The sequence below is a fragment of the Oxyura jamaicensis genome, chromosome 2 (assembly GCF_011077185.1).
Source record: "Oxyura jamaicensis isolate SHBP4307 breed ruddy duck chromosome 2, BPBGC_Ojam_1.0, whole genome shotgun sequence".
Classification (NCBI taxonomy): Eukaryota; Metazoa; Chordata; class Aves; order Anseriformes; family Anatidae; genus Oxyura; species Oxyura jamaicensis.
Genome location: NC_048894.1, coordinates 85,052,021 through 85,073,760, shown reverse-complemented (window position 1 = coordinate 85,073,760; position 21,740 = coordinate 85,052,021). Strand labels below are relative to the sequence as shown.

Here is a 21,740-nt window from a genome sequence, read left to right as displayed (position 1 = left end):
ATCCCAAATATTGTGATCTGCTTTTAACAGAAGTTTTATGTTGTGATTTTGGTTTCTCTCTTGATTTCTTTAAACTCCCCTTGCTTATCCCACTGTATGTATGTGACAGTGAGGGTGGCCAGCTCCACGATTTCTGAAGTGACTGCAAGTAAAGCCTTTTCATTTTGCAAAAATTCTCACACCCACCTCTACTAACTCCTTCCCGGCAATTAATTCTGCCAGAATGTTCTCCCCACATAAATTTGTGTTCATCCTTCAATCTTATCACTGCTGCTTTTTGAGAGTTGTTCACCCTCTCTCTCCCAGAGCGGTGGGCGCAGTTGTAACTTTCCTTTTCTTCCTCATCTGTTCCTTCTGCCCAGCTGTGCATCTCAGGGTAAGGGAGAGTGAAAGCCAAGGAGTTCTTCTTCTTCTTTATGGCCAGCTGAAAGGAACGGGGGATGGGGAAGGGCAGACCGCATCCCTCTTTCAAACCTGAGGAATGTAAGAAGTGTAAGTATCCAGACAGAGTTTCAGAGCTACGTGTAGTATAGGTTTCTCTGTTTGGTTACGATACTACTGGATGTACCACTTCGTCCATGTAAAGACACCAACAGTGGCAGATAAAGAAGGCAACAGAAGGTCTTGGTGGGTCAGTTTCAGTCTGTATCATCCTAGTTACCTGCCTTCTGTTCTACCTGGCTCATGGTTAGTGCTCTGCTCTGAATCTCTCGCTTAAGTCCATGTATAGGAGGCCCAACTTTTCTCCTTTAGTTGGACTGTAGTACTCCAAGTCCCTCTTGCTGCTGGCATCACTCCAGCCACCAGGACCCACCCTTGTGACACATAGGCCTGGTGGCACCCACGTCGCTTTGGTCTCTTCCTCTCCCTGGAGAGCTCAGGGAACCCAGCAGCCTGTGGGAGATGAAGGCTGTGGCAAAGCGACAGCGGGGGCCAGAGGGAGAGGGCAGAGAGGGACTTGTCCTGGGGGGAGCGATGTTCAGTGAGGCTGCAGATGGTGGAAGAAGGGGAGCCCTGTGTGCATGTGCGTACAAAACTTCATCTGGTAAGTGCTGCGTGTGGTGGGTATGAAACTGCAGGTTACTTCGAGTGCCTGCTTTGGTGGGAATAACCAAGTCCTTCAGAACAAGGCGAGGGGCTGCACTGAAAAGCTGAGAGAAACGCGTGCCTAACTCGAGAGCCCGTTTGGGGCAGAAATCGAGGCACGGCTCTAAAAGCGGAGCCTCAGCCGTCGGGAAAGGGACGCAGTGAGAGTGCCACGATGAGACCAGCCGTGTGGGGGACACCTCCAGAGGCGTCCCTTCGACGGGCGGCCGGCGGGCACTGCCAGGCCTGTCCCGGGCTCCCCGCACCTTGAGCACCCCGGAGCGCGGCCGCCGCCGCCTCGGCACCGGAGAAGGGGGCCAGGTGGCGGCGGGGGCCGTGACGGGGGGGACCCCTCCGTGCCGCCCGCTGCTCCTCCTCGGAGCGCTCCTCCCGCCCCCAGCGCCGAGGAGCCGGGCGAGGCGTGTGCGTGCAGCGGGGCGGCGCTGCCCGGAGGCGCAGCGAGCCCCGGGGCTGGCACGGCGGCGGCCGCGGCCGCACCATGCGGCCACCGCCGCCACCGCCGCGGCTCCTCCTCTCGGCCGCCCGCGCGGGAGCGCGCCCCGCTCCACTCCCCGGCTGCCTGCGGCAGCGGCGGCGCTGAGGGAGGGAGGAAAGGAGGGAGGGAGGGAGCCGCGGCGGCTCTGCCCGGCGCCCCCGATGTGGCGAGAGGCGATGATGAGGAGGAGGAGACGCCGCTACCTGCTGGAGCGGGCAGAGCAGGCGGGCGGCGGCTGCGGGGCGAGCGGCGAGCAGTCCCGCTGCCGGGACTGGCTGTACGAGTCGTACTACTGCATGAGCCAGCAGCACCCGCTCCTCGTCTTCCTGCTCCTCATCGTCATGGGCGCCTGCCTGGCCCTGCTCGCCGTCTTCTTCGCCACCGGGCTGGTAAGAGGCGCCCTGCCCGCCCAACGCCCCGGGACGGAGCGGGACGGGACGGGACGGGACGGGCGGGACGGGGGCACCGGAGCCGGCGGCACCGCGGCGGAGTTGCCGGGGGAGGCGGCGGCCGCGGCCCCCCCCCCCCCCCCCCCCCCGGGCAAACTTTGCCGCCCGCGGCTGCCGGAGGGAGCCGGGAGGGAGCCGGCGGGCGCACCGAGTTTAATGCCCTTAATTCGCTGCCTCTGCGTCCTCGGCTGGCCGCCGTGACCTCCCCACGCCGGGCTGGCAGCGCTGGGTGGCGGGGCTTGGCAGCTGCCCCCAAAAACCAGCCCGCGTCCCGGCTCGCAGCCCCGGCCCCTTGGTGCTTTCTGCCCCGGCCGCCCCGTTTCGGGGCGCCTGACCCATTTTCCTCCAGAGAGCCTTGGTCTTGCAGCCTCGGGGGAGATGAAGCGCGTCAGGGCGGCGGATGACAGCCGGCATCAGGCTGGCTCGCCCAGAAATCGCGGCCGTTTTGCCCTTGCGTTGAAGGCGAGGGAGAAGCTGCAGAGGGCAGTAAAATTCTTGCTCCTCGCAGAGTTGTCCTGCTGGTAGTGCTTAGAGGCAGGCTGCTGGCGCTGCTGGGGCTGCTGAAGTGAAGAAGGGGGTTTGAAGGGCTTCAGGCTTTCTTTTTTTTTCATCCTTTCCCCCAGTCTTTCTGTCTTCTGGAAAGCTGGATGTTGGTTGAACGTAGCTGAGGTCTGTAAGAGCGAGTAGGGGTGGGTTGGTGTCACCTAATGTGTCACCTCTCTTCCAGAGGCACTGCACATAGCGCTGTTGGCTTCAGCAGGCAGAGAAGCCTGCTTTCTTGTGTATTACGACCAAACTTTTACCTTAAAAGCTGCTGCAAACGGTTGCAGGACTAGCTGAACTTGGAGTTAACTGGTGGCTTTTTTCATTTTGATATTTATATTAAGATCTTTAAAGCTTTTTGTTACAAGTGCTATTCCTACTGAATGCAGGACAGATGCAAAAGTGCTAATGTGAAGCCAGTAATAATGGTGGTGGCTCGTATAATTCAGCTGCTTAATGCCTAGATGTATCTGTTCTGGAGCACTGCTTACCAAAATGCAAATTCAACAGCTTCTCTGATTCTGGTGTGTTGGCTTGGGTGCTTATCCATCGGGGCTGAAGGGGCCAGCGGTGGAAATGGAAGTACGTATCTAGGCTGAGGCATGGCTAGGGGTGGGGATGTGCATGACACTAGCCTGAAGTCAAGGCAGCAGAACTTGGGCTTGACAGTTCATAGCACTCAATTTCATAGCTTTCAGTCATGGTACAATCTGCATCTTGCTAGTACAAGCTGAGCACGCCTGTTTTCATAATTCCTTTTCTCAAGGTAAATCATTCACAGTAACAACACTGGCACAACGCTGGGTCCCAATCAAAGGGCTACTGAAAGTTGTGGAAAGAAAACAATGAGCTGGCGGAGTCTTGCCGTGCGCAACACTTCAGAAAGAGTGAATTTTATAGTTCAGTCTGCATTTGGAATTCCAGACATACCGGAAAATGAAAAAAAAATGCTTTTAGAACCTTTTTCCTGAGCCTTTATCTTCCTGTGGCTAACAACTGGACGGGTGAGTGGAGAGAGAGGTGGGGTTCATCCTTAAAGTTTCCAGTCAACGGATGAAAGTAACTTCAGGCGGAGAGAAAGCTTGCCTATGCAGACTTTCAGCTACAGGATGTTGGGCAAAATCCCTTGGAGCCCAGCCCAGATGCTCACCTAAAAGCATTTTATTATAGCCCGGCTCTGGTTGCATCTGGGATTAAAATATTCCTAAAGGTTTAGATCTGTTTCTCCCGTGTCTGACTAATGAACCCTCTTTTTATACGGCTGTGGAGCCTCAGTCAAATTCGTGTGCCTGATAATATAGAAGTGGCAAGCAGCTATGAGTGTCTGAGCTGCAAGAGCTGATATTAATATCCTTGTCTTTACTTCGTACATCTAGTATATATGTGATTGTTTTGACAGAATATTTACTTTTGTGAGGGAGGCACAATAGAAGCGAGGTGGAATAGTTCTGTGTAGGTCTGCGCTGTGCATTTGAAGTTAAAGGAAATCTTTCTTAGCAGTTGTTTCCTTTAGATTTCATACAAAGCGGTTGAGATTTTACTGAGAATTATTTAAGCCTGTTTTGGAAACAAAAATCTGAAATGACTCACCGTAACACTTGATTCATATTTCTCACTTTTATTTCAAAGTACAGCTTAGAACGTGAGATGCAGGATCGGACACTGCTAGAAAGAAATGGATGTACATTGAGTATGGACCATTTTTATGCTCTAGACTTTCTTAAAATGAGCTGAAACCAATGGAAGTGAGAAATTTTCCTTCCATTTACATTTTTTACTCGGTTGTTAAAATAGATGACTGTGATGGCTGAGTTGATGTTTTGGGGGGCAGTGTATGCTTAACTGCTCCCAAACACAGTGCCAGCCACGCAGGGATGTATCCCACGTTCTCAGCCATTCCAACCTGTCAGAATACCAGCTGTAGCCTTCCCGATTTCAGATGAAAAATTTATAAAAGCTGTTGCAAAATTAGAGTAAACAAGATTACTTACAAAGTGTGTCTGGAAATCTGATTACTCTTCTTTCAGCCAGTGTACTGCTGTTACTGAGACAGGTTTCTTGGGAGATTTTGTTTCTGTTTGTTTCTGGAAAATATTGTGATTTCAACCTCTGGGATTAAGCACTTTATCTCCTCAAACACTCGATACAAGTCTCCCAGAGTATCCTTGAAAGATGACCATTCAAAGCTTGGAGCTTTAAATAATATAATGATAGTATCAGCCTTTGAATTTCCTGTGTCAAAGTATCCTCTATATTCTCTGTACCTGGCGCGAATGGAAAACTGGCAAAATGAGATCAGGCTTCCATGTTTAGCTGCTTTAATCGATAGAGAGTAAATTATTTTCCCAAACCTGTGAAAGCCTTCCAGTGCTTAGAAATGCCAGATGTCAGGTTGATTTTCTGTCTGGTTATTGTCTTGTTCTTTTAATAATATAACGTGTAAGATAAACTCATTATCTTCTTCCCTCTCCTGTTTTTAGTACTAAAAACTTCTGACCATTTTTAGTGGTGTTTAGAACAGGTTTGTCGCTAGCCAGGACATGATAACTGCAATTTATAGGAAAAAAGATTAAATTGACTTTAAAAATTTTTCTAATGCAAAATGTGAGTGTATCTGAAATACCTGCTGTTGTGATGTTTTGTTTGTGATGCAGTTAAACAAAACTCTGACTTAAAACAGGGATGATGCCCAAATGGTACAATTAACTGGAAGGCTATAACTTTCATTTATCCATGCATTTTCTAGACACAAAGAGAGCCCTGTCCATAGATGTAGGCTTCAGTAAAAACAGTTTGGAGTATCAGAATCTCTTAGCACAGGTGAGGACCTCGTGGTGTAAGTGGAACAAGACCTATATCTGTCAAGATCTTTCCCTTTTCCCTAAATTCAAGGTCCACCAATCTGCTGTGAGATATATAGAGGTACATATCTAAATATATATAGATAGATATAGATACAGCCTTTTAGGCTGGCCAGTGACCTTTGCTCAAAGGCTGTAAGCCTGCTATGCAGGGTTATATTTAACAGTAGTTTGTGGCCCTTATCTGCCTCCAGAATCCGTGCTGCTACATGTGACCGAGTAAGATGTGGTTGTCGATGTGTTGATGTTTGTTGAAACAGAGCTGCGTGCTTCTGGATGACATCAATGGCCAAGTGGAGCACATGTTGAGTGAAGAGCTCTTCCTCAATGTGGCGTTCTGATGTGTTCCCTCATCTAAAACACCGTGAAGTAGTTTTCTGTGTGTGTTTGCAGCCTGATGACCGTCTCTGAAGCAGAGTTATTACTTATCTTCCGATCCACTGCTTTCAAGTTCCCAAAAAGTTTGTGATCATGCATGCTGGTAGGCTCAGTTGTGATTCCTGAACCTTTTTACTGAATCATAAACCTGAGAAACTTAAGGTTGTCTGCGCATCTACGTCACTGACTTGCCCAAATACCTTCTGCAATAAAGATGGAAGTAGGCAATCATTCTTAATTGGAGAGTACAATAATCTACGGAGGTATTCTTGCAACAAGGAGGATGTATGGTCTGCTAGGAACTCATTTTCTGGCATCAGACCAGACCATAACCAAATTTACCTTCGGCTGACGCTGCAGTGTAGACAGAAGTAGCTGCCTCATTCTGAAACAGTACATTAAATTTTTTATTGGCCAACCAGGGAACTGTCTCTGCACAAAAAGAAGTGCATCAAGAAGAGTCCTGCGAGTATCTTGTGTGTTTGCCATTTCTTTGGGCCTGTGGTCAGAATGACAACAAATCTTCCCTTCCTTTAATGGGTCTTACTCTGTCTGAAAGAAATCCTTCCTACCTTTGGTAAAAACTGGACATCTGCCAAACCTGGAACTCTTCCAGATTTCCACAACCAGAATCTCAAGCTGAAAGGGAGAGGAAAAAGTCTTGAGGTCCATGTGGAAAATCCAGCTTAAAATTGCAGAAGGGGAAGACATGTTCCATCATCCTCATTGCAGTGTCTCAGGTGATGAGGTGTCTGCAGATGGGCATTTGCTGCATGCTTCTGGTAATGTTTACATCAGTACTGTTGATCTGAAAAATTCATCCAGCCACACCAAAAGGTCACCAGACTGATGCTGTGGTGGTTATATCCCTATTCATGAGACGCTCTGTTGTTACCTAATTGTATAAAATAATACAGCTGTACTGTAAGTTCACTTGTACTCTTAATTTCAGGAAATCTCTTGAGATCAGCCTTGCATAATTTAAAGCACTTTTGCTTCAAGAGCAACAACTGTCTTCCCAAAATCCAAGAATACCAAAGCCTTTGAAAGTGTTCCTTGGAATCCTTGCAGACTGAAAGTAAGCCAAAGCATCTGCTATACTGTTTTCAAACTACAGCATATTCATTCCTCCAGAAAGATAACTAAGGCAGAGCAAAGGTAATGAATGAAGTAGGAAAATCCTCACTGCTTGAAGAACAAGCTGAGAAGGGGCTGTTTGCATGCTTGATGCTGTGGTTGTTGTGCCCACGAGGTGTGCTACTTTTTCTTAAGCTCATTCTGCCACATTATTGCCACTACCAACATGAGGAAGAATTCAAAGCAAAAACTACTTTATTTATAACGCCTTTTCTTTACATAATTCCAGCTATAATTGAGCATGCAGTTCTGCTTTAAAGTCTGTTGTATATTAAGCCATTCCATAAGGGAATCCTATGCTTCATTTTTTTTTTCTTGTCTCTAGGCACTGTAATATCACAATATGTTTTTCCAGCTATAGCTGTCAGCTGTTTGGTACAGTCATAGGATATTGCCATTCCTGGCAGTTGTTTTTTCCAGTAGTACCTTTAGTTGTCTGAGCATGACTTTTGTAGCCAGTACTACCTCTTGAATCAGACCCATAAAGATTGTTGCATCTTCCTGTCTGTGGCAGGATTTGCCTAGCTTTGCGTCTGGTTTCATTCCTCCCTGCTACATCAGTCTGGGCTTTTTCTTGTTTCATTTGCTAATGACACTTCCAGTACGTCTGTGGTTGCTTTTAATGCTGCTAAGAGCTTGTCTCACTTGCCAGTCCCTAACCAGCCTGCTAACGAGAGCCATCAGGTTAATGAGGTGCCTGTGGCAACCTCTCTTCACATACCTGTTCCATCCTTCATACTGAACAGCCTGAATGCTGAATACAAACGGGGTAAAACTATAGGTATGGCTGTGTTGGCACAACACTGAGCCTTGAACTGTAATCTTAGTAGATGCAAGCTTTGTGGATACTCTGGCAATAGAAAGCTGGCTTAATGTCACAAATTGTGACTCAAGCCATGGATCCACAACTCCTAATCACTACTGCAGCTGACACAAGTGACAAATGACCTACCAGCTACAGCTGTTGTTTACTGTGGTGCACTGGGAATAAGACAGGTGATGGACTGGGCTGCGATTGTCTGCTCTCTTTATCAGCATCAAGCCAGGTATGTGGATTCACAAATCATGTATGGCAATTTCATAGCGTATTTGCCATGAACCACTGAATACCTCTCCAGTTATCTTGCTTAAAATTACAGAAATCGACTTCAAGTTCCTTGTCACAGATGAAGATATCTGACTCATTTTTGTGTGTCTTAAAACTCTCATCAAAATAGTGAATAGGTTTCTTCGGTTGAGCCTTCAAGAGATCTCTTACATTAAAGAAATTATAATTTATTATAATGATAGCAATGACTGGAATCTTCCATATTGCACAGGACATCACTCCAAGCTGATGGCAGCAAAGACTTTTAATACAGATAGAAGTGGTCTGCAAATCTCTTGAGTGGCTGGGCATGCCAGCATCGTGGGAACAAACTGCAGCTGAATACCTTCAGCCTTTCATCCTGTGCCTAAATTCCCATCAACAGCCAAGCTGTGATCCCAAACAAGCCAAGTGCTGCCACAGTGGCGTCTGCATGTTTTAGAAAGAACTGAGTCAGCTCAAGCCTTATTGATATGTTAATATGAGAATCAGCCAAGAGATTAAACTTCTGCTCTTAGGGTTCTGGACCCTGAAATAAGTGAATCAGCAGACTTCTGCTCCCTTTTTCCTACTGTCTTTTTCTTTGAGTATTCCTTCCTGATCCTTCAGAAAAGAACAGCTGTACACATTTTCTGCTCCAGATCTTTATATCTTAAATAAGCAATGTCCAGACACTAACCTTTGTTCAGACTTTGCTGAAGATTCAAGGGACTATTGAACCATCTGTGCAGACTTTAAAGCAGTCTCTACACTTACTTTCCCAGTTGTCTTTCTCCAACCTGTATCAAAACATTTTCATCTCCCATCTCTAAACAAAACTCTTGTTCTTAGTGGTGTGTACATGATATAAAAGCCCCTTGCTGTTCCTGGTTGAGAGCATGTTCCAGGCTTGCATTTGGGAGAACCAGTGTAAGCAGCAACCATCATCACTAGCCTTTTAGCCTTGCTCTCAGGTCTGCTGTCTGAATGTCTGCTCCTTCCACTATGCATGGGTCTAGTTTCAAAGTTTATCTAACCTGGAAGATGTGCTCCAGTGCACGGGAGCAATGGTTTCTGGCTGCATGCTCAGTGTGCTCCAGAAGGCAGCAGAGTAATGCATATTTTGGCACCGCACATTTCCCATATGGCCTCAGATGCAGCCAGTATGGTGTTTGATCACCGGATAGTGCCATGAGATCTGATGTAGATGATGGCTTTTTAGAGAACCCCTTTTACTCACTTGGGTTTGCAAAACTAGCTGGAGCTTGATTTTTTCCGCCTGCCTCCTCAGGCACATAAATTGTCTGCTGTGGGACCTCTTAAAGACCCCAGATGCTATGACAGGCACAGTGGACCTGCTCACTGACTGGACAAGTGGGGTTACTGTCCTCCCATTCTAGGTAAGCGTTCCCCATCCACCTCTCAGATTTGCTAGTAGTTGGGTCAGCTCTGCAGGTAAATCAGATTTTTCCTGGAATTTGGCGCAGCCCATGCTTGATAGTGCTTCTGCTCTTACCTTGTGTACCCCAGCAGACAGTCGGATTCCCAGTCTTTGACGCAGCCTGTGGCGGTGGTCCTTTCTAGTGGCACAGCCTACGCTGGCCAGGACCCAGGAGGTGGTAGGTTGTCCAACCCCTCTGCCACCACTGCTAGCTTTTACCAGAAGGTGGCCATCATATCTGCCTTGAGCTGGTTTTCTATCCCAATGAGCCCAGCCAAACCTAATTGGTAGGTAGTGGTGTTTAGACACTACCTTAAATAATACGTTTGTTTTAGACTAAAACAATTTACCAGATTGTTCTTGGTCTCTGTTTTTTAGTATTTTTTAACCTGTCCTTTAATGAGATGGGGTAACAATTCTGGATAAATAAACCCTAAACTAATGCCAAGTAGAAATGTCTGATTTTCCAGTATTGCTGGTGCCCCATTTCCTATGTTCGTATCTGAATTTTTACTCCTTTACAGAGGAGTGATTTGGCTGAGCTATATTTCAAATGTCAGTTAACATTTTGGTCTTCTTTATTTGAAGCTTTATCATCCTAGAAGCAATACCCATTAAGGAATTTGAGCCTGATCCTGAAGTCTGAAATGAAGTAAGAAATCTCCTTGCATTGAAGTTGATGAACTGACAGGCATATGAGAGAGTGGAGCGTGTCCTTCGGGGCATAAACTTTAAGAACTTTTTCTGTCATAAAAATAGCTGTGTTTAGTAAGTAATTGCCAAACCTTTGGAAAAACTTGAAAAGTAATTACACAATGACAGTTGTGACTTTTCAATATTAAAACTATTTTTCATGTTACCTTATTATGCTGATATGTAAAATCTGTGGAATATTCTTGCAAAAGGTATTTTTAAAAGACCCAGCAGAGAAATAAGCCTAAGCTTGCCCTCACCTTTATTAAACAGACCTTTAAAATGCACACTGTTTTCTCCTGTGTTGAAGCTCAAATGCTCCCTGGTTCAAATTTTGTGATCTTTTCAAGAAGTCCCATCTTGACTTTAGTTCTTGATTATGGCCAGATTCTCAAGTTACCGTGTTGGAAGTGAAGTGGTGAGGGAAAGCTACCATTTAGCTTCGATTTAACAGTGACAGTCAAAATACATAACTGGCATTACTGACTGGCTCAAAGGACTGAACTGGTACGTCACTATTTACGACTTCCATGGGTCTACATGGGTATGAGGAAGGGCATAATTTCACTTTTATTATGCGCTATAGTGCAGTTAAACTGAAAAACATGTCCCTGAGTCCTGTGAAGTAGTGTACTGCCCCAAAAGTTCAGCTGTTCTAAAGTTTTAGGAATTCAGAATCAATACATACGAAATAAAGCGTGCAACGGGGATCACAACACTTACTTTAAAAGTAATCTAAATGATGTGAGTGGGCACTAATTAGCCTTGTAGCCTGGAATATTTGGTTTCATCAAAATACAAACTTCCACCCACTTTGCTGCTTATTGTCTCAACCCTCTTCTCAGGGGTACACTTGAGGGAGTAAAGCATAATTAGCTGTCATTTCTCTCTGGGACACGGTTAAACGGTTTGTCTTCTGTGACTGCCAGAGCCATAGGGTAGGATAATTTTACAAGTGCACAGGCTGTAGCCACTAGTAATTGGATTGGACCATCCTGTTTTTCATAGGCTGTTAGATGTCTTAAGGTGGAAAGCAACTTTTGGTAGTTGCCAGCCTGAGAGAAGATTGAGATGGTGCTAGATGGCTGAAAGGCGTGACGGTCCTATTCGTGCTCCCTGACAACCTGGGGTGGGGGCCCCCTGAACCCCAGCTCAGTAAATTAATCATTCTAAATACTGACAGATTGTATATGGTGTGGTTAACATGGTGAGAGGTTACAACTCAATGGAAAATGAATCAAGAGAGAGAAGTGCCAATGTGATAAAACGGGAAAAGCCATTTTTAAAAAAGCCACTACCATGCAGGTTGGGTGCATAGTACTTGCACAGGGCATATTTATGTATATGAAATATGTGAGTGCACAGCTTCTGATTCTGATAATTATGTTTCTGGTAGTGATTAGTGTCTGTCCTGTATCCCCAGCCATATGATACTGTAAACGTATCACATTTGTTCTTGATTATACATTTGCATGTAGGGAGCTCAAGTGGCAGTCACTCCCTGTTGTTCTAGGATGGTCACTACCTTTAAAAATCAAAAGAGGTGTTTCAATGGACAGCTGCATTTGTTCCTTGCAGGGAAAAGACAACTTACAAACAAACATTAATTAGATACTGATCTAGCTGCTGTGCTGCAGCTGTGACCCTTGCAAACCTCTTTTTTCTAGTTCTTTTGTATTCGTTTTGGAGTGGTGGTGGTGGGAGGACCAGAATTGCTGATGGCATTCATAGTGCACCAAGGTGGCATTATGATGTTCTCTCTTGTTTATTCTTCTACTAATGTTCTGGAGTTTGGGTTGCTTTTTAACTGCTGGTGAGCACCACCGTGATGTTTCCTCAACCCTGCCTATTACAAATGCCAAATATCTCTATTTCTAAGTGTTAATAGTCAACCAAGAGCCTGTTATTCTGTGTACAGAAGTATACTTGGCACTTTTGGGTGGAGGAAACACGTTTTTACAGTTTCAGCTCTTTCTTCTGTAAGTCTAGTTGACCCTTTCTTCTGAACTGTACCTGGTTGTGCTGTTTTTATTTTATTTACCATTCCATGTTCTTACTTTTTTCTGTTAAAACTTCACACTGATACTTTGAGAAGGATCATCTGGTGTGTACAGAATAGTCTGGAATGAGAACTACCCCATGCTGAACACAGATACAAATAAAACAGAATCTGCTGCTGCCTGATCTCTCTGTTCTTTTTAACACCTGGATTATCTGTTTGCTTTTAAGAGTCTTTTCAGCAGGCTTCCAACTCATAATTAAGTTTCAAAAAGAATTTGCTACTTATTTTATACTCTTAAAAATAATTAAATAATTTCTCAAACTTTCTTCTTGGAGTACAAAGTTAAGTCTTTATATCAATCCTGCTAAATTTTATGATCCCTTTTATCCCCCCCCCATTTTTTTTTTTTTTAAAGATAATGTTTAGAATTTTCTCTGCTTCTTCTCTGCTTTGCTGTTGAGATGTTCTGGTTTTGTTTTGGTCTTTGCAAGTTATTTGGGGGAAGTGATAAGGTTTTGGTCTGAACCTCTGATTTTTTATAGCCATCTATGAAGATTTAAATCTAAAATTCTAGCTCCTGCTTTCAGTTTCAGTGTTTGGGCTCTTTTTTGTTTGTTTGTTTGTTTTGTTTTGTTTATGTCCTTAACAAGCCTCTTCATTGTTACAAAGCAGCCCCTCAACAGTAATATTTTATGACCCAGGTTCTTTCCACCTCTTGAGATCAGATTGAGTGTTGTCTCTTTCTTTATGTGGGTGGTGTTCATGGTGAGTTTTTTGTTTTACTTTGTTTTGGTTGCTTGTTTGATTGCTTTTTCCAGCTCTTCCATGGGAGACCTAGACAATAGTCTCAGCTTCTGTCTGCTGATGTGATCCTTAGCCAGTCTAGCTGGGAGTCTCCCTTTGCCTGTTGCATTTTCTTCCTTGGCAGCCTTTCTTTATCTCTGCATTTCATAGAACCTCATATAGTTTCCATCCTGATTTGGTTATCAGCCGTCTAGGTCATTTATTTTGATAAGCCTTTGCTGTCCAGCCTAGTATTTTGGTTTGTAGGGACTTTATGCTGCTGGTTGATTCTCCTAGATTATTGTGTTTTAGCTCCTTCAGTCCCTGCTGAATTATGGCTTTCTGTCTTTTCTGTGTAGTTTCTACCTGGAACAGCAATATTCTGCTGATGGTCTTTTTTCCACCAAGTTTTCAGTAAGTCTATTGTGTAAATAATGTCATTTTAACAACAGACATTTTATTTCTTCCATCTTCTTTCTCAGGCTTTTAGTGTTTGTATAGAAATGTGTGTACCTTCATGTGGCTGTTTGATCTCTCTGCAAACTTTTGAAAAAGCGAGTCTGCATGTTATGGCTTTTTTGCCATTTCCTTCCAGTGTAAGTTTAGTCAACTTTTGTCCTTTCCTGTAGTTGAGAATTACGGGCCTCTGTGACATTACCGCTTCTCTTAAACCATGTACTATGTTCCCGTAACCTCTTCAGTTTGAATGTTTTCCTATGACCTTTGAAGTGCCAGCAAAATCACATTTTTTTTCTGGTTTAAATTAAGTTCATCTGCCTTCTAGAGGCTCCTTCCCTATGCCTAAAGTTTCCCTGGTTTCATCAAATTGCCTCTTTAATACAATTTCAGCAGCTTATTGTACCTGCGCTTGTCAGCCTATCTTGTTGTGGGAACATTAATGAGAGTGCCACCATAATTCTCTGCCTCTCCACTAGCAACCAGTATTTTGCCTTCAGGACTTTTCTCCTAGCCTTCCTTATGATACTGTTATTTGCACAGCCCATGGCCTGTGACTGTTCCTCGGCACCACCAAGGATCACACCCAAACCCTCTGTGAGGTCTGATGTTTGCATTAAGCAGAGAAGTCTGTGATCTCTGGTATTTCGATGATTTCCCTGGCAGTCATTGCTACAGCATTGAAGCAGGTGAGCTTCCTTCGTTGCTATCAGGCAAACCTGGCAAAATCTGGATGCAATTGTTTTGTACTGAGTAAGGGAGGAGATGATCAACAACTATATGTGATTGAACTCATGAGGAATCCACTGGCAAAAAGTTGTCAGTGCTGCAGTCAAGCACGTAGGTGGCCAGGAGGGTGCTCACAATACCGACGTGGTAGGTCACTGTGTTACCACCATTAGTGCCTCTCTGCTAACCAGGACAGACAGTGTAAAGTCAAAGAGTAGTTCCTGTTGATTTCAGCAGTATTACTGCACTGGTGCAAAATGCCAAGCTTCTCTTACGGGGGGATTTTATACCCATTGTTAATGGGTATAACCCATTGTTAATGATTTTGAAGTTGGAGGAAATGCTCGAGGTGATCAAAGTGCCACCTGGAGGATCTGAATGAAGTGTTGCTGCACCATTAATGTCCCAATGTACTAACAAACAGAAAATGATCCAGCAACTGGCCACAAATCCAGAACTCCTTCTTGCTGGCCATATATACAGTCACAGAGCAGCTTGGCATCTGAAAAGCCAGTCAGAATTACATGATCCACAGACTGCTGGCCAGGCTGCTGACAAGCGAGCAGTCAAATATCCCCATGTGCTAACAGCAAGTGTAGGCTGCACGTCAGACACATTAATAGAGAAGTGAGTTTCTCAAGACAGCAGACTCCATGCAACAACTAGATGTTCGGTTTGATGCTATTACCATTGATCTAGCAAGCCAAATAAGGAACACTGAATAAGAGGGAGAAGTCTCAGCCATGCAGTTACATAGGGCCGTAGTGAAAATCAAGAGCTTTGTCGACACGAGCTTCAGGACAGTTTGATTAAAAAGTACAGTTCAATTAATTTGCTGCTAGTGTTCATAAACATGCTGCACAGAGCTCAATAAGAGATTAATAAAATAATAATAAAAAAAGCACACAAGAAAGCTTCTAACCAGGCAGCTAAGCAAGAAGCACTATCAAAGCTCTGTGCTATGAAAGATAAACGGTAGGCATGAAAGGCAGAGGAGTTTTTCTGAGCTGTGGATCGAGAAAATACCATGTGGTCGTAAAAACAGCATCTGGCCTTAAAGACTGCCATTTCTGACGTGAAGGTGGTGATGAAATTGATGAAAAAAAAAGTCTGAGGTGGCCAGCCAAACCTTTTACGTTGCCCTAAATGATGAAGTTATAAATGAGGTAGTACAGCTCTTTGGCCAGGAGCAGAGAGCAACACCTCCCAGAAATAAAGGAGATTTTTCCAATTCTTTAGAAGATGGCATCCAGTGTAGTCAGCCGTAAGCAAGTTCACTAACATATTAAAAACATAGGATAAAAGTCACAAGTAGCTTTTTGGGGAACTATTTCTTGAGAACTGAAATGCTGTCTACTTCTGTGAAGAGAAGGGTGAGGACATGTCCTCTGAAAATCATTGTAGCTCTTTCTCTCAAGTCCTGGAAAAGGCTTTACAGGAAAAATGGCCATTTTTTGCTACAGAGGATAACTAAACAGATACATTCAGTCACTCTGCTTAAAGGAACGTATTCTATTTTAGTAAAGAGGTCAGTGAGACAATCTTTGAGGCCTACTTTTTTTTTTTTTTTTTAAATCATCACTTTTGACAGTATGTATGAATCTTAGATAGTTTTAGTGTTTGAAGAACATTGCTCTTTTTTGCATTTAGAAAATGTTTTACTGATCTCAGCAAAAAGTGTTTTTAGTAATGATTTAATACAGTAAATGGTTTGAGTTAATTCCAAGCAAGTATGTGATATTTCAGATCCCAGCAGGTGTTTGCTGTATGTAGAGTGCTGTCAAATTCCATTAGATGAAAAGAATAAAGGAGAAAGTATCAAAAGAATGAGAGAGACCATGGGAGAAGATTTTATGCTGAAACTAGTGTTTTAAATGCTTGTTTGTTCATTTTTACGGAGTGCTTTATCAAGTTGTGTGGCTTATATAAAACAGTGAATTGCTCTACAGCAGCTCTGCTGTTTAAAATTGAGCAGAAGGCGTACCGTTACCAGGAAAAAGAAGGAAAAGGATGGAGGATGAGAGAAGGTGGTGTTTTTTGGAAAGATGAATGAAAGTGATTCTTCAGATTTTAGTGGTGATAACAAGGTTGTAACATGCTTATGAATTTATGGGGGTTGGAAAAATTTCTAAGGGTAGACTTTTTAATTTTTTCAGTAATTAAAAGACAGCAAGATAGCAAACACTGTGGAAGGTAGAGCTGTCAGGCAAGATCTATGTATCGTAGGCTTAGCCATTATGTTCATAAGTGTCATGCTGATACTTTAATCCTATTACCTTTGGTGTATTTTAATTTCTGAGACTAGAAATTAAAAAAAAAAAGAGATTTTTTTTTTTTTTTTTTTTTTTTTTTTTTTTTCCCTGTCCTTGGGAAATGGTTAGGCAAATGAAATGTTTAATCTTCAGGATTTGTCTTTGCACCTGACTTCATCTTGTAACATGCTAAACACAGTGATGATTGCAAATATTGATCAGGAAGTTACAAGCTTTAAATGTCCTGCTCTTGAAGTTACAATTTCATGAATATTTAGCTTCTCTGGAGTAATAGAAAAATATTATTAGAAGTCATTTCCAAAATAAAATCCTGCGTCACACAGTCTGCTTCTGTTGATCTAAACCAAATTTGTATCAAGGCTTTCTGGACAGGATTAAGGTTGTAATAACAAATGTTTTCTCATATTTTCTTTACCTAAAGTGTACTCTATCCTGTCTATAAATTCATCTTTGACTTTAGATACACAGTGTATGGAAAAATGTAAGCACCTTGGGCCACCAGAAGCTGGTGGTTTTGTAGCCAGCTCAGCTAGGTGAAGTCCCATTGAAGTCAGGGTGATCTCTTTCATTTACAAGTGATGAGGAACTTAAACACTATGATCTATTTTTTTTTTTTTCCCAGCGTATTTTTAAACCAAAACAAAACTGCATAATTTTGCAGTAGGCAACCTGAGAAGGGAAGAAACTAGAAATAAAGAATAGAAAAAGTTTTCATTTAGTCATCACAATGACTGGCTCAGCTAAGTGTTGAGGTCAGTGTACACTTAGATTTTTTTTTTTTTTTTTTGACTGATTAGCTGTTAATTTGGAACAAACATTTTGATAGATTGATCTAATGTTAGCATATATATATATCAATATTTAACTGTATGTGTGTACATATACTCTAAACTGAAATCTAAATTCTGTGTGCTTGTTACAGAGCAAGAACATCCTAGCAAGCATGGTATATACATAGATTACTGAGAAGAATATTGTCTAAGTGCATATAGCTATTCATGCCATATATATTTGTAGCATGATTGTTATCAATGAAATACCAAATTGCCCTCATTAAAATTATAGGTTTTCCTGAATCTTGGCTTCTTTGGGGAGCTTGTGGATTCCTCTTCAGGGCTGCAACCCTGCTGTGTGAGATAACACAAGGAATGCAGTGCTGACCTGCCACAGGTGAAGGGTCAGATTTCTCTGTGTCACAGGAGTTTTGCAATCTCGCCTGGAAGTTCAGAAGTCAAAGGTTTAAGTTAAATGCTTTTGATGTAATCTGGGCTGACACTGGTTGTGACATGACTAAATCATTGCCATGACAATTACTAAAACAAACTTCAGAGATGGGGATGAACAAAACCCACAGACTTTAGCGACATAAATCATCAGCTCTTGTTATTACTAGTTAGGTTGGATATTTTGTCTGTTGCTGTGCAGGATGACATCCACCTTACTTCATGCAGCTCTGTGCTCATGCAAACACTTAGCTCTGTGCCTAGCATGAAGCTCCTAAGTTTATTTTCAATGAGACCGACTGCTTAATATGTGCATTTAACATCTGGAAGATTTTAGTGCTTTCATTTCAGAGTTAGCATCATGACTTACAGTTTCTTGACTCTTTTGCTTATACCCTGATCATCAGTTGCAGCGATACTTGGTTAAACGTGTGACTTTGTAAATTTAAAAGGGAAGAAAGAATAAAGACAGCTGAAAGATGAGCTGCCTTCTGTCAGCTCTCTGAAGTGACTGCAAGGGCTGGTATCAGAGTGTGGAGAGCAGAAAAAAAATGTGGGTTATGGAAAACTGCTGCTGCAGCTGAGTTCTTGCAGTCAAAAACAGAAAAGGGAAAGGTAGCTTAAACATGTTGTTTGCAAGGTGAGAAAGTGTTAGCTCTAAAAAGTGCTGCCGGGATTTCTCTTCGACTTTTTGGTGATATGTGAGGTATGGTACAGGAGAGATAACCTGCAGCCTGCCCGATCAGGCGTAGGCTTTGATAGCGGCGTTTCCCTGGGTTTCCAGCAGCCAGGGTGCTGGTCACCCTGCTCTCAGAGCCATATGGCTGATAGCTAATGGTGCAAGCCGCATGGCGTAGCAGCTAATGAGCTTGGTAGAAAGTCAATCAGTGCCTCTGCTGGCCTGCCGAAGTCCAGGATCTGTGGGTTGAGGTTCGGGTATGTGCTTGCCTGGGTCCATGGCTTCTGAAGCTCTGCTAGCTGAAGGTGTGGGCACGCTCATTTGGACAGCGCGCGTGCACTCACGGGCACAAACTCTGGAGTTTGAGGAGAAGGAGGTGAAAGATTCCTGCAGCATGTGTGGTTTTCTATAGACAGCAGGTTGTGTAACTTGTCTTTTATTGAGGTATGAAAGAAAAAAAAAGGCTGAAACGCTATTTTGTTTGTTTGTTTATTTTGCTCTACCTCTCGTGCACAAATAAGAAAGAAAAAAAATTATAAAGGTTTTAAGTAAAATTTTAAGGAAACCACTAATAAGTAAAATCTATCAGGCACTAAGAAAGCAACTACAAAACTAGGGGAAAGGAAATGCTGCTTCTATGTCTTTAAAACCATCAAATGGGTACTTCAGAGTGTCCCAAAGATCTCACCAGCATGAGAAGTGGATACAAAGCCGTTCTGCATGTGGTGTGAACTCGTGGAGGGTTTTATGCTGTTGCAATAGCGTCATTTGGGGTCTGCTTTTGCAATTTTTTTTTTTTTTTTTTTTTTCTACAAGTTGCTGTTAGAATTCCTAACAGTTGCCTGAACCAATGAAGATTGTACAACCAAACTTTGATATAGTGCTGCTTTACTTCAACCAGGGATACCTTTGAACAAATATAGTAATATAAAAATAAATATGTATTCTTTGTTAATGCGTCTATTGCTAGATGATTTTAAAATATTAGTGTAGTAACTATGTGAGTTCTGTAAATAAATTCAGTTCTTGTTTATTCTGAATCTCATTTCCAGTTAGGTTCTAGTCGTTGCTCTGTGTGTTGCTTACACATTTCAAAGTAAGCAGTTGCTAGGAAAAATGTGCATATGTAGTCTAGAGCACATCCTTACAGATGAATGCTTCAAACAGAAGCAAGATGTATAGTGCCTGGTAGATATCACTGTCAGAAAAATAAGGCTGATGTGGACTTAGGGATACAGTGTCGATTTGGGAAACATTTTGACAGCTGCATTCTTCAACGGAGATGCTTGAATTTCACCTGCAAACCACAGTGACCACAGAAATATTTTGAAATCGAGCAGAGGGCCTATCCTGCTTCTGCAGATTTTAATTCGCTTAGTCTTTCAGGCTTAGCACATTACTGTCGTGTGAGTTAGTTCTCTTAATCTGCTTCAACTACTATATTTCTTAATTTAGCAAAAGAAGTAGTAGGGTGGTTAGTAGTTGTTTATGAAGTTAGTACTTCAAATCAGAGCTTCTTACAGTGAAATAAATCCTATTTTGATTCATATCACTTGATATTTGATTCGTATTATCATGTCTTTCTGAGATCCGTGTGCAGTCAGTTAAGAGTATCTTGTCCTTGTCTGACCTTTAAATACATCGGGTTTTAACTTCCTTTTATTTTCATTTGTTTCCAGGAAATTGAAGACCACGTGGCGTTTTTAATAACTGTTCCAACAGCGCTAGCAATTTTTTTTGCTATATTTATCCTTGTCTGCGTGGAACCTGTCTTCAAAAAACTGCTCCGTATATTTTCGCTGGTGGTCTGGGTATGTCTGGTTGCCATGGGATATCTTTTTATGTGTTTCGGAGGAATCATCTGTCCCTGGGACCAGGTAAGACTGTTGTTATTATTACTTTTACTTCCACTGGCTAGGTTCCAAGAGCCATTCTATGCAAAAGTATCAATGATACTTTTTGTGGGACATCTAATAAAACGTTTTTGTGACCAAGAGTTTGCATGCTAAGACTTCCAGCATCTGTTTTATATGTGTATACTTAAGGTATGGAGGATTTTACTTTTATAATTTAAGCTTCTTGGCACATTGAACATTTGATATCAGTCACCAACTTCCTTGTATAATGAACATTTGATTCTAGTGACCGTTTAACATGTCAGAAGTGCTAGTTTTATTCAAAACTATCTTCAGTGTAAAGCGTTACTGCTGTCAACTCAGTAATCTTCAAGATGTTCTCTCGCAACGCTTGAGGAAGAAGGATTGGGAGTTTCCTATCTAGGGAAATAAATGAGTACAGAAAGAGTAAATTACCCTTAACACTTTATTTTTTTTTTAAATAAGACAAAGCAAAGGTATAGTTGCCTGTTAATAGCAGTTTTGAAATATTAATAAATGGTGTGTAATATCCAAAGCTGTTCCTGATAGATTCTGCTGTGTTCTGGTATATCCTTTTCCTTTCCCCTCTACATGGAAATGCTTCTGAAATAATCACTGTAAAACTCTTTATAGGGTGGCAGAAAACTTTTAAATATATAAATGTGTCCTCTGAAAATTCTGTGTTGAGCATCAGTTTGGTATAACCTTTACGTTGCAGTGTGCTGTCTGGGATGCCTTCTAGGTCTTTAAGATAAACCTGAAACAATTTCTCTTACTTGTTATTTGGATCTTGCAGAGACTTATGCAAATACTGAACTTTAAGTGTGCAATGAGTTCCTATGAAGTCCTTGATTCAAATGATTTAAATTGCTGATGTATGTTGTTAATATTAGTTAAGGAGCCCTTACCTCTGTGAGTGACTGTATTTTCTTTTTCTTGGAAGTTTCAGGGATTAATTATCTGTGAATCTGCTTTCTTTTTTTTTTTTTTTTTTTTTGAAAACCAGGCCACACTTGTATGTGATAAAAAGAAAAGTGCCTGTATCTTTGTGGTATCAAGTCAAGGTACTTCACATAGTCTTACTTTGTTGTTTTATTGATTTTCATCACCAGATGTGGGATGTCATGCTAGAATATTTCAAGCTTTTGAGCTTAGATGCATATATTTAATTAGCCATATTATCTTTTCATTGCAAATTCTACAGAGTTTCATTTTGTTATTTGAGAGAGATGATAATGATTTTCAAAAGCATGTGGCATGAAAGAGATCTAAAATGGATTCTGCAGTTGCAGTCTTGGTGTTGTGTTTAGGCTGTCAAGTTGGTTTGTCCTGCCCTGCTTCTTTCTTAGGGAAATAGAGGCATTCCCATAGCACCAGAGTGACCGGGCTGGCCATCTGCAGGAGGAAGGGCTGCTTCCAGACAGCAGTGTCTGTACTTCCAGACCCCGCTGTCCGTACATGGCTTAGCTGGGCTGTGCCGTGTGCTCATCCTCTGCCAGGAGAGGTGCTGGGGCTGGGTGGCCCTTGACCACTTCTCAAGTCAGATGTCGCAGGGCTCCCTGCACTGG

The 21,740-nt window shown here is 42.7% G+C and overlaps 1 protein-coding gene across 2 annotated transcripts in view; it reads left to right on the top strand.

The window, feature by feature from the left end:
* Positions 1 to 1,521: 1,521 nt before the first annotated feature.
* ADCY2 (adenylate cyclase 2) overlaps positions 1,522 to 21,740 on the top strand; it is a 205,666-nt gene continuing 185,447 nt past the window's right edge. Inside the window, exons 1-2 of one of the 2 annotated variants that reach the window (XM_035319664.1) lie at positions 1,522 to 1,971; positions 19,975 to 20,172. In XM_035319664.1, the coding sequence (XP_035175555.1) occupies positions 1,744 to 1,971; positions 19,975 to 20,172 (426 nt within the window). In that variant the 5' untranslated portion in view covers positions 1,522 to 1,743. The remainder of the gene's footprint in view (positions 1,972 to 19,974; positions 20,173 to 21,740) is intronic. The other variant, XM_035319663.1, reaches the window with a different exon arrangement.